The sequence below is a fragment of the Candoia aspera genome, chromosome 3 (assembly GCF_035149785.1).
Source record: "Candoia aspera isolate rCanAsp1 chromosome 3, rCanAsp1.hap2, whole genome shotgun sequence".
In the NCBI taxonomy this organism is placed as follows: Eukaryota; Metazoa; Chordata; class Lepidosauria; order Squamata; family Boidae; genus Candoia; species Candoia aspera.
Window position 1 is genome coordinate 58,466,773 of NC_086155.1, and position 12,919 is coordinate 58,479,691.

General features: G+C 39.0%; 2 protein-coding genes across 2 annotated transcripts in view; one reads left to right on the forward strand and one right to left on the reverse strand.

Moving 5' to 3' along the window:
• The window catches only part of BTBD19 (BTB domain containing 19), a 50,064-nt gene extending 46,500 nt beyond the window's left edge, over positions 1-3,564 (reverse strand). The window contains exon 1 of the mRNA XM_063297837.1: positions 3,367-3,564. Coding sequence (XP_063153907.1) covers positions 3,367-3,458 — 92 coding nt within the window. The 5' untranslated portion in view covers positions 3,459-3,564. The remainder of the gene's footprint in view (positions 1-3,366) is intronic.
• A 7,893-nt stretch (positions 3,565-11,457) lies between these two features.
• DYNLT4 (dynein light chain Tctex-type 4) lies at positions 11,458-12,229 on the forward strand. Its single transcript, XM_063300117.1, has one exon. The coding sequence runs from the start codon at positions 11,458-11,460 to the stop codon at positions 12,160-12,162; it is 705 nt and encodes a 234-aa protein (XP_063156187.1). The 3' UTR covers positions 12,163-12,229.
• Positions 12,230-12,919: the final 690 nt, after the last annotated feature.

Consider the following 12,919-nt stretch of genomic DNA (forward strand, 5'->3'; position numbering starts at 1 on the left):
GGCAAAAGATATAAATAAAATGCATCAGATGCCCAGACTTCCAAAGAGACATGCAATAGTGATAATGGGGGATTTTAATTTTTTTGACATCTGCTGGGAATCTACCTCTGCCAAGAGTCAAAGTTCCAAGAAATTCTTGTCCTCTCTGGTTGACAACTTCATTTGTCAGAAGGTAGGAGAAAGTACAAGAGGATCTGCTATTCTGGACCTAATCCCTACCAGCAAAGAGGAATTGGTTAAGAACCGAAGGGAACAGGCATCTTTGGGAAAAATGATCATATTATACTCAAATTTGGAGACTATGCAATTTAACTTGAGAAAGGAGCAAATTTCCTGCTCTGCATCAGAGAACAAAACATCTTGGAATAATCATGTAGCTAACATATCTTCCCTTCCCCTCCCTGCCTACAACAAGAAGTAACAAAAGCATGTCAAACGATAATTTAGCATGTGGGAATGGGTGCCCACATATATATATATATATATATATAAACAAGATCAGACCACACTGAAAGCAGAGGAAATAACAATGACCTTAGTGGTCATGAGCAGAGCCTTGTGTGCTGACTTCTGCTTTCCAAGCAGTATTGCAGTTCAGGACATTACATATTTTAGCATCATCAGATATTCAAATGACCTGTTGCGCCAGGTTATAAACAACATGTAGGTTGATGTTCCTACCACATTATGTAGTTAGAAACCACAGTGCAAGGATGTGTAAATTTAGACAACTGTAGCAGTATCTTCTGTAATTAATTTGGTATTCACTTCATTTTTCATTATCTAATGACTGTTTCACTTTTATGGGCCAGAAGATGGGATTGGTGTTTTTAATTTCTCTCTGGAATATAACACCACTCAATCAAAACAATTATCTCAATTCCTAGCTGTTGTAGAATAATGTAAATCAGCCACCAGATAGCTACACTTTATTGGAGTCTTCATATAGCTAGCATCAATTACACACATATTAAAATTGGGCAAGCTTGCTGCAGGGAGCAAGACTGAACAAGTTTATTTTTCATTTAAAAATAAGGGGAGATATATGCTTTCCTTCTTAAGATGCGGAACACAAACATATATATTAAAAGCAGTAAAAAGATAGAAACTAAGACAAGTAACTTTTGCTAACATTTATTACTTTGTATAGTTGGAAACATGTAACATTCAAACAAGTGTATTACTTATTACTATATTGTACTGCTATTTATGAAGTCACAGACACTATCCACTAGGTGTGATACTCACAGAATCATATTCCATTCAGCACTGTTATTCACAATGAATGTGCATTTCTCACTGCCAATGTATTGCAACTCAGCATCTTGGAAAATGCAGTATCTTTTCTCTAATGTTAGCTATATTATGATTTTTTAACATAAATATTTATAACCTATAGAAATAAGCCTTGTATTCTGTGCCAACTCTCCCTGGGAAAAGAACTTTGGATTATTTGTGTCATGCACTCATTGAAAGCTATATCATCAGATTAGGTTACATATAACAGAAACAATATCAATTATCATTATATATTACCGATGAAGAGCAGACACATACAATTCGAGCACTGCATCAGCAACACCATTTGGAACATAGTCAGAAAAGTGGATCTCGATAGCACGAAAGAGCAAGACAAAATACTTTCAGTATGGAAAAGGTGGAGGGGATCATTCAATATACGTTCTAGTGTTACAGATTGAATATCATGAAAACAACTGCCTTATTCTTAAAACTTTTACTAGATCACAGTTTAGGCCTTTGATCTTGCCACAGACTGGAGTTCCAGTCTTCTGTTGGATTGTACAGAGTGCACAGCTGATCCTGTTGTATACACTGCCAAACAGGGAAACAGGAAGTTGAACTACATAATGTGTAACAGAAATCTAGGTCTAGTTATAAGCCTCTTGGCTTATAGAGACACGTGGCTGTCAATGCAATCTCAAAAGTACAGTATTGGAGTCAATGATTTTGTGTCACATATAATTTGTTTTTTCCTTTGGACTTCATGTCAGTCAGAATGAACCACATTATGGCATAGCCAAGGTTAAAACCTGGTTCACATGCTACAGTATCCTAAGCAGTATAAATACACTACACTACACTTTGCTTCACCATGATTTACTGAATAAACTAGAACAAGCTAGGTATACAGTATACAACATAGCTTATTTGCCTTATTCTAAGTGGCAGGCTTGTTCACCATGATCGCTGAAAAAACCTGCCACTTAGAATAAGGCAAATAACTGATCTGCTGGACAGAGAAATACTTACATTTTAGTTAAAATTCCTGCTTAGGAAAAACTTACTGGTTGGTTTTGTCAAATCCTGATGCTATAATTATAAGTGTCTGATTCTAACTGCAATTATGTCAAAATGACAAAATGTGCATCACCAAAACTCTACCCTTTTGTACTTGCATTGTTACATTTCATCCAAGTACATCAGAACCAGAGTATTTGTGACATTAGAAGGCACATTTTGTCACTTACCCTCTCCCCACAGACACTTGTCATTATAGACATTTTTTTCCTGTCAAGAACAAGTGCTTTAAATAGATTATAAGAGGTGTTAATACAGTTAACACATTGTAGTTAAATTGACTTGAAATAATTATCTAGGGCAAAGTAGTAACAATGGTACTTGATAGCTACTAACTGTATACCAGACTTTAGGCTGTCAATGCACAACAAAATCACGTAATTGTGCATGGAATCATTCATGCTGCATTTCAGGTTTCACAAGCATACCTGTAAACAGATACTTTCATTGTCATTTCCCACAAAAACAGTCCCAAGAACAGCTGATCCAAGCCTTTTTAGCCTAGAGGACAACTGTTTCAAAACAGTCATGTGACTCACTCTTTCCCTTCCGTTCTTACAACTAGAAAGAAAAATTACAAAATCAATGCTATTTGGAGAGGAGAGCTTCTCTTTCTTGCAAAGTTGTTTCTTTTTACTAAAATCTTTTTCCTCATCAAAGCAGGGCCCAAAGGAAAGAAGACCACACATGTGTACAATAAGCAACCAGTTGCCTTTGTATGCATTTTTACTGCAAACCTAGAATTCCTTTATACGCTGAAGCCCCATCAGCCAGAAAGAATCCCTCTGCCAAATCAGAGGCAAAGTTGTGATCTGGGGAGGTTCAAGAAGCCAAGCACGTACATTGCTGTACAAAGTCGGGGAAGCTATTTAGAGTCACACCGTAGCAAAGCGTGGCTTGGCTCTTGTTTCTTGGTGAGAGTAACTTTCCCAGCAATCCTATTAAAATGGGTTTGCCTTCCTTCCCAGTCACGTGATCATCCCTGCCAGCTCTTCTGGCTGACTCCCACACCGGGCAGGCAGGCAGGCGGCAGGCAGGCAGGCTTACCTGAACTGGGGGTTGTTGATGAGAGTCTTGAGGGTGGCAGCAAAAGCAGATGGGTCCCCTAGCAGGAGAGTCGAGCCAGAGGCAGCAGCCATAGGTTGGCCCTGGCAAGGAAGAGCAGGGGCTTTGTCTGAGTTTCCTTGGCTCTGGTTTATTGCTTGCAATCGCGATAATGCTGAGAAAAGTCACGGCTGGCTGGAGGCTCAGTGGCAAGGCAGGAATGCAGAGAAAGGCCAAAGAAGCGGGAAGCAACACTTTGTTGCTAGGCAACTGGCAGCTGCCAAGGCCCTAATATCCAGCTGTTGTGGGAGGGACCACAAAAATATAGAAGGAAAAGACTTTTGCAAAAACAGGGAGGAAGACCCAAGAGCAGGCTAAAGAAACCTTTCAGCCAGGAATTGGGATGAGGGATTGTTATAAAGAGAGCAAGCAGGTCTTTTCCTTACCTGGAGAAATTGCAAGTGTTGGTTTTGTGCTCAGAACCAGCTCGGTGTTTGGTAAAAGCTCATGCTTGGAACTGAGATGTCATCTAACTGCCAACTCTTCTGCCAACAAAATTAAAACAATGCCTCTCTGAGCCTGGAATAGTATGGAACTCCTGCTAAGGAATTTCACATCATTTCCTGAATAGATTAGATTATGTGCCATCAAGTCAGATTAGTGACTACATAAATAGATGTTCTCCATGATGATTTGGCCCTAACCTGGTCTTTCAGCTCTTCCAAGGGTGCACTAATCACCACTGTAACTAAGTCCATCCACCTTGCTGTTGGTCATCCCCTTCTTCTCTTTCCTTCCACTTTTCCCAGCATTAGAGCATTACAGCATTCTCCAGGGAGCTAGGTCTTCACATAATGTGTCTGAAGTAGGATAATTTGAACCTGGTCATTTGTGCCTCAAGTAAGAACTCTGGGTTCCATTGGTTTGTTTACAAGACTGTCCACAATATTCTCAAGAGTCTTCTCCAACACCAAACTGCTTCAGAGGCACAAAATCTGTGTGTACGCTAGGTCATGTTCATGCAGGTCAACCTGTGGAATGATAAGGTAACAGGACCTCCAAATGCAACAAACTCATTTACTCCTTTTCTCTGTAGTAGTTTGACAAATGTAGAGATGTGGAGAAAGAACTATTATGAGAGAGAAGGTGGTTAGAATACAGTAATGTAAATAAGGTAACATCATCCAAAGGAGGTAACTTGGTAGACAGCTTTCCATGGTGACTTCCAGCTAACTTTGGCTGATCTTGAAAAGCTAATCCTGTTAGAGTCTGACTGGTACTTGGATGACAGACAACCAGGAATGTATGGGCTGTAGACTAGACTGGGAAGTTTTAAAAAATGCTGAAATAAAGTAGTGGAAGTACTGCCAAGGAAACTGCATGACTGTGTCTGTGAAGTCTCCAAGGGTTGAGTTCAGTTTGAAGGAGACGTTGCTTTAAGTTTGTGTCTTCTAAGTATACTGGACTTCAATCCACACAATGGCCTTTGGCAATGCTAGTTAGGGATTGTGGGAGTTGAAGTTAACATATTTGGAGGATGCTGGGTTGGGATAAACGGACATAGCATCCCATCTGTTTTCCCAAGGACCAGTGCTTACATAATCTAAGTGGTGTGATTGCTTCTTCTGTGTTATGATCCCACACTGCTGAATTAATGATTGAAATGGGGTGAATTAGTTATAAGCACACACTATGACGTAAAATTTCTGCTACTTAACATGTTTATTTACTATCCACATCCTAGTGCCATCAATTTAAAGGAAGCAGCTGGAGCAGATTTCCTATGAGGGAAGGTTGCAATACTTGGGGCTCTTTAGTCTCAAAATGAGGTAAACAAGAGGGGACATGACTGAGATATATGAAGTTATGCATGGTGTGGATAAAGTGGACAAAGAGAAGCTATTTTCCTTTTCCCAAAATGGAAACAAAAAGTCACCCAATGAAATTGAATACTGGAAGACTCAGAATAGACAAAAGGATTTTTTTTTACACAATGCATAATTAAACTTTGGAAACCACTGCCACAGGATGTACTGGCTACCAGCTTGGCTGGCTTCAAAAACAGACCAGACCAATTCATGGAAGTTATGGAGATCAATGGCTATTAGCCTTGATGGCCAGGTGACTGCATCTGAAGGCCATCTGCCGGGAGACTAGTAAGATTCCTTGGCCACTGTGAAAACAGACTGCTGGACTTGATGGGCCAGGGGTCCATTTCAGCAGGGCAGTTCTTGAGTTCTTATGTCATTATGAAAGGTACAGCTAGTAGGACTATAAATAGGTATCCTATTTATAAGGAAGTGTTATTGACAACATTTCTCACCTTAAGTATTATTTCCAGTTTGCTATTTGCTTCAGTCTACTGGGCAAAACAAAACACCATCTTATGTAACTGCCTCTGTTTATTATATGAATTTCTAGTAGGTTGTTTCACTTAATCTCTGCTCACTGGAAAATGCCTTAGCTAATTCCATCTATGAAAGTAAGCCGATCTGGTGGAATTTAGCCAACAGCTAGATGAAAGTCATATGAGAATATTTTATTACAATTCTTTGCTTCTTTGTAATCTAACCCTCTACTTGGTTAGCTGAAGACCTGTCATGCATTGGCTTTGTATTTGAAAAACTGTGAGACTGAGAAAGCTCTCCAGCTACTGGCAACTCTTTAATTAAACTCTGGACATTTTTCTTGCCCTTAGCTGATTCTGTTGGCTAATCAAATCCTAATTAAAGGACAATTTTCCCCAAGAGCAAGGTGTACAATGCAGTTCAATGTATACAACTGTACCTGGTAATTAAGGGCTAACACCTGTCAAAATGAGTTTCTTATGTATTTGGAGAAATCAGTTCAGATTAATTGGAAGGAATTACATGACCATAGTTAGATTGTGCACACCCTTGCTGCATTTGCATTTCTTTTGTCTAAAAAGAAATATCCAGGAAACACTTTTCATCTTTGTCTGAAATATCAAATCACTCTGTGTCAGCGTACACACCTAGCACAATAATGGCTGAAACTTGGCTTTGCTAAAACAGGGCAGGAAGCCATCGAAGATATTACTGGAATAGTGATGTTGTAAGACAGCAGCAGTAAGCACAGAGTAAGCCTTGTATTTTGAATATGTACATGTTTAATTACATGTCATTCAAAAACATTTGTAATGAAATCCTGATGGCCTCATTCCTTAATGAAAGCTGTCAGATTTGGAAGAGAGAATTATTGTGGAAATGGAATACTGGACCCTTCCCTGGGCTATTGCTTCCCTTCTCATAAGGTTTCACATGAATAAAATCTGCAAATGTTAATTTGGAGTTTATTTAATCATTGTTTATTGAATAAATTGCAGCTGACTGGTTCATACATTTTATTAAGCCATAAACCATAGTTCACAGACTACAAAGGTTGGTTTGTGTAACATGCTAAATCAAATGCAATCAAACCACATTTTGGCTCAGCATACTGCATCATCCAGACTTTATGGTGATATACAAATCTGGGAACTGGTCCTGAAACATCCACATCAAATTCCTGTGATCTTGTCGAAGGATCTTGAGATAGCATTGCTCTAACCACAAAACGGCTGCAAAGAGTTAAAAGAGAATGATATGTTTGGAGAAACCCTGTGTCACATAGCAACAAAAACGTTTCACTACAAAATAGAGACATAATTTCTTGAATCTTTCTCTCCTGCTATATGAGGTCTCCAAATACGGTAAGCAGAAGGGTAGCCAAAGAAATGTATGTCAGAAAAAAAATAATGCTTTCAGCAGAAAAGTGCAGAAACGAGTTTCAGCTAAACAGATTAGGAATGGAGATGCACTGAAGACAGCAAATTGTTAGGGAAGGAACAGGAGTCATATGTGGCCAGCAACGACAGGTGTTTAAAATTAGAAGAATTTGTGCATCAGGATGAACTTGAATAAAAAGTGAAAGTTTGAGTGCGGAGAAAAGTGATTGTGAAAATGCAGAACAATCAGCATAAAAATGTTGTGACAGACAGGTAGAGAGCTTGAAACTGGATTCAAAAATTGCAAGAAAAGACAGCCTGGAATGTGACAACCCAGTAACAGAGACCATAAAATGAATCAGTGCGACTCAGAAAGCAACACTGAGGTGAGGTAGTGGCATCCTAATCAGTTGACTTCATAAGCTGGGTCCATATCAGCAAATATTATAACGAATATCTAAAATGACATTTCTAAAAACTTTGCCAGAAATTGCTTCTCATCAATCCTCAGTATATTCTAGCTGTTCATAATAAGCTTCTAGGCAAGTCCTGGTACTGAAAACAAGCGTCAGGAGTGACCACATCATACATAAGCCTGGGGTGTAGTTAGAATTCCTCCATGCTCAACCCATCCTGCAACTTCAAACATTACCCAAAATTGGTTGGTAAAGTTGGAAACTGCAGTCCTAGCATGGCTGTAGGGTACCAGTTTAGATAAACTTCCACCATCTTCTTTGAGGATTTGACCGTGTGAGTTTTGTTGTAAACTTTATGTGAAAGGTGAAAGGTCCCCTGTGCAAGTGCCAAGTCACGTCTGACCCTTTGCGGGGATGCTGCTTTTGCGACGTTTTCTTGGCAGACTATAGAGCAGGGTGGCTTGCCATTGACTTCCATAGTCATCACCTTCCACAGCAAGCTGGGTACTCATTTTAGTGACCTCGGAAGGATGGAAGGCTGAGTCGACCTGAGCCGGCTACCCGAGAATCCAGCTTCCGCTGGGATCGAACTCAAGTTGTGGGCAGAGTTTTCAGTTGCAATTCTGCTGCCTACCACTCTGCGCCACATGAGACTCTTCTTATAAACCTTATACAAATGTATTAATTATTTTAAAAAATGTATTAAGCTTATAAACTAATTGGGTTCATCTGAGAAAAATATTACCAATAAAACTCACTGAATAATTAAAGTTGCAGTATCAAAATATGACCCTTCCAGTTTATAAAACTGGAAAATCCATTTAAACTGAGGATACATTTCACAGACATATTTTGACTTTTTTGAAGTAAACCTACTGTTAAGGGAACGCCTATATAAGAGCATGGGTGCCCTATATCTGGTTTGGGCCATCGACTCTCTGCAGCTATGAAAGTACAGACCCAAATTCAGAAGACAAACTTTCAAGTAAAATACGTGACCTCAGGGAAGTCTGCTGAGAGGAGGCTCCCTAGCCCTTGAAGAGTTCTTTGTCCAGATCCAGATCCTTACTGGATCTCAGAAGCCATCAAGGTGCACAGAGGCATTAATGTGCCTCTTCACTTACACCCGCCTGTGCAAAAATAATGTAAGTGATACAGTCTCCATGGAGATCATGCATTTACGGTGGCAGGTTGCCCAGCCCTACTGCAGTCCTTTGGATGGCTTTCTCACTGAACTGTCACTTCAAAGAGCCAATGATTTACCACAGCCAAGGGAGGAAACTTATTAAGACAGGGTAGTAAGGGCAAGGGCTTCAGCAGGTTTCTGCAACAAGCCTGAGCAAGCTTTAGCAAGATAAGGGTATTAAAAGCCTCTGCAATCTGCTCTAGTCACAGAGCCAGCAAAGCTCACCTTCCAGCAAGCTACTAGCCTCTACATGAGTCTGCGTTGCTCCCAGGTATTGTGTTATTTATTATTTCTGCATATACACTGCCTTTCTATCCATAGGGCACTCAAGATGGATAGTAGCCAAAAATAAAATATAAATAATTAAATCCTAGAAAACAGCTAGAATAAGATTATGCTTGCATACCATACTAACCCATGATTAACTGAACCATAGTTCCACTATGTACTAACCCAACTACTCGTGTTCCTGTGACAAACTAATCCACGAACTAACCACGTTGCCTAGATTCACCCAGCATATTGAGCTGCAAACTAGTCGACCTCCTTTTAGCCTAACATGTTATTCATCAGGCCCAGCTAGAGATTTCCCCTGAGGAGAGGGAAGAAGGTATCTAATGCAAAAGAATGTCCTCCCTGGGGGTACCTGAAAAATGGGCCTCTGAAAACAAGAGGGTACCACCACCAATCGTTCCTGTTACTGATTTTCTTGCATGCTGTGAAATTCATATGCTGTTTTAATATTCCCACTGTCAATTAAAATAATATCAATATAGATTTGTGTACAACTTTTTCCACCCATCCAAAGAATGTTTAAAAACAGAGAAAGAGAAAGCATGCTGGGTACAAAGTGCAGTCTGGTGAGAACAGAGAAGATATTTCAAAAATTTCCTGCTGAAAACCTAGAGTGGAAAACATTCCTTTGTTATCATTTATCAGTTCCAATTATTGAATAAAAAGACACTGAAGTCAGTTTAAAAATCAAATGATTTGTGTTGGGTGATCAAGATAATATTCCCTAATGGGAAAAAAAAAAATATTCTAATTCATAGTATCCAGAGTTCAAATTTCTAACCCATTCTGTCTACAAGGACGCAGAGCATTTAAAAGATTTATTACAATATTATAAATTTTTGATATCAAGTAATTAGTCTTTAAAATAATTTGAAATTGAATTTTTAAGAATATTGGCAACATTAAGACTTCAGTCGTTTCTACATGGCAATGGTGTTTTATTAATACAAGAGTGATGCATTCTTGTTTCTTTTATGTGGCTTTTATCAACTGTTTTGCATCTGAACAAAAAATAATTAAAGGAAGCTCATCGTCATTTGGGTGTTATTTTTCCCATTCTCTCACTGGCTTTATGATTTTAGCAATAGCCTATTTATTCCAGGTTTATTTATTCTTTTCGATTGGTATTCCAGGTTTGTTTGTTTTTAATCATAAACATTCTTCAGATAGCATCTGGAGTCACAGGGATTTTCCACATAGATATGGAACTTGTAGTACAGTGAGATGACCTTCTTTCCAAGTTCCTACGCTACAGCTATAGCCCAACAATTAGTATTTGCTAAATACACAGGTATCTACCCTGGCAACTACTACCTTGACTTTGGGGCAAGCAACAACAGCATGAGCATCACTACTAAATGAAGAGTAGCATCTACACTAGATGTCAGATTAAAATACTCTACATTTTGGAATGAACCATATTCTAACATATAAGACTGTTGTTATTACATGTGGTAGACCCCCTATAGGTCCAGAAGGAAGGAGGCAAATATAGTTTCTAACATTGTCAGATTCTGAATATATGATTTGGCAGAAAGTATTTAGCAGTTTCTGTAACTACTATGCTCACATTACAGAAGTATCTCATTCTTTTTGTCCTCAGAGAAAAACCGTGAGAAATGCCGTTGTCTGTGTAAGATCAAAAACCAGAATACCAACTAGATTTCATTAAAATTGAAATTGTTTTAGAAGAAGAATTGTTTCAGCTGGAACAACTATGAAGACTGTTGGCCCAGGACATTCATGTAAAGACCATTGTAAACCTAGGGAGTGCAGAAGTCCTTGCAAGAGATAAAGAACAAAGAGGCTGAAAGGAGAAAATAAGGAAGAGGCAGTGAGGGGCTAAAATGAGAGGTAGATCTAGTCCATGAAATACGTGATTGTAGGCAAGTGAAGAACAATGTCATTAGGCTAGGAACGCAACATGAAAAAAAAAAGAATCTTGAAAAGTGGTATTTGAATATGCAAATAGTAGTCTTTTCTGAGAACTATGATATTTTCTGAAAAATGAAATTATGTTATATGTAGATTTGTTCATGTATATTTTCTTTTATACTATCCTGGTAATTCTTGGCATTCTAATTCCATATTTGTGAAGATGAAGTCAAGGTTTTGGGCAGGATGTTTTCTTTATTTGGACACTCTTTTCAAAACATTCAGAGTCCACTGGAGTTGGCTGGCTAATACATTTGAATAAAAACATTAAATAAACAAACAAAAAAACAAACAAATAAATAAATAGGAGAAGATGGAACAGTAATCCTTTCAGTTTTACTAATAGACATTTCTTCTAGCAAAAAAAAAAGTTCCACAAAAGAAGTCTACTACATTTAATATAATTAAGGAGGTATATTCTTACACACATATATAAAGAAGGTTGGGTGCTGGGAAAAACAGATTCCAGCTCGAAACGATATACTGTATAACTGTGTTGCTCTTTTCTGTGTGTCCTAGGGTTTGACTGCGCAGGTATGGTAGATTGGCCTCTGGCAACATCCCAGGAAACTTCTGATCAGGTAATGGCTTCAGAAGAGACTGATTCCACCCACCCAAAGACAGGATCACTTTCCCTCCGCCGGAGCTCTCAGCCTACAGACATGGCACCCAGACCATTACTGCCTCTGCCGAATACTGAAGGGAAAGCTTCCTTCCCACCATCCCGGAGAAGCTCCATCATGAGCCTCCTCAATGCCCCATTTTCAAGCAGGAGAAATTCGTTGGCTGCTGGAGGAAGACGCCTGTCTATTGGGCCCTGGATGCATTGTGGTCGAGTGAGCTTTTCTGGGCTACCACTCTTTAAACCCATTCAGGAGATACGCTATGAGAACACCTACAAGACCCAGCCAGATAAAGGCTGCAAATTTAATTCCTCACAGACACAGCATATTCTCGAGTCAGTTCTGGCCAGCTTCTTCAGTGATGCCAAGTACAATCCTGCAAATAGTGGGCAGTTGGTCCAAAACCTGTCAGACCTCATCAGGAGCAGAGTCAAAGATCTAACCCCACCACGCTACAAACTTGTGTGTAATGTCTTTCTGGGCCAGCTGGCCAACCAAGGGTTGCACATTGCTAGTCGGTCCCTCTGGGATGTGGAGAATGACAGCTTTGCCTCAGCCGCTTTCACAAATTCATCGCTGTTTGCTGTGGTCACAGTACATGGACTGTATTATGAATGAACCAGACCTCTAGAGACTAACTTCCCTTTCTCCTACTTTTATCTTGCTAGAAATTAAGATCTGTCAAATTTGGTATGTATCTGGATATAGTTTAAGGTAACAACATATGCTAAAACATGCTACAACACACATTAAAATAGTAAAGTAGCAAAAAGTAGAAAACTAGGAAATCTGCTCCAGTGGGAGCTGGTGGTCAACACAACTCCTTAAGAGTTCTTTTGTTAAATTTGCAGTTAGAATTGTTCTACACAATTCTTATGCCTTTGCTTGTACAAAAGATTATATAACTTCCTTTGCAAACAAACACAGATCTCTTCCTTGAGCAAATGAGCATCTTTCAGAGGCAGATTATGTTAAAGGTGCCCAAAATATAGCTGCATAAGTACTTCCCGGATTTGAGTCATGCTGCATGTAAAAGACCAAAATATTAAAAGGTCTCTGGGTGCACCAGGCCTTTTAAAAACTCTGAGAATGTTTGAGACATAAACACACACTTTCTTCTCACTGCATCCTATGTCAATGTAACTTTTTCCATTGAGGTCAAAAGCCAAATAAACACAAATGTGGGGAAAACCCAAAACACTCTTGACATAATTCTTGAAATTATATTTTAACTGATTAGCTTTCCTGCTTTGAATTAAAAGTACAGTATAGCCATGTTACTAACAATAATGGCAGTTATGCTTTAACACATAGGGAAAATACTAGTTTAGGGAAAGCTATGCATCAAATATGAATTTGTCATCACTGTAAACAT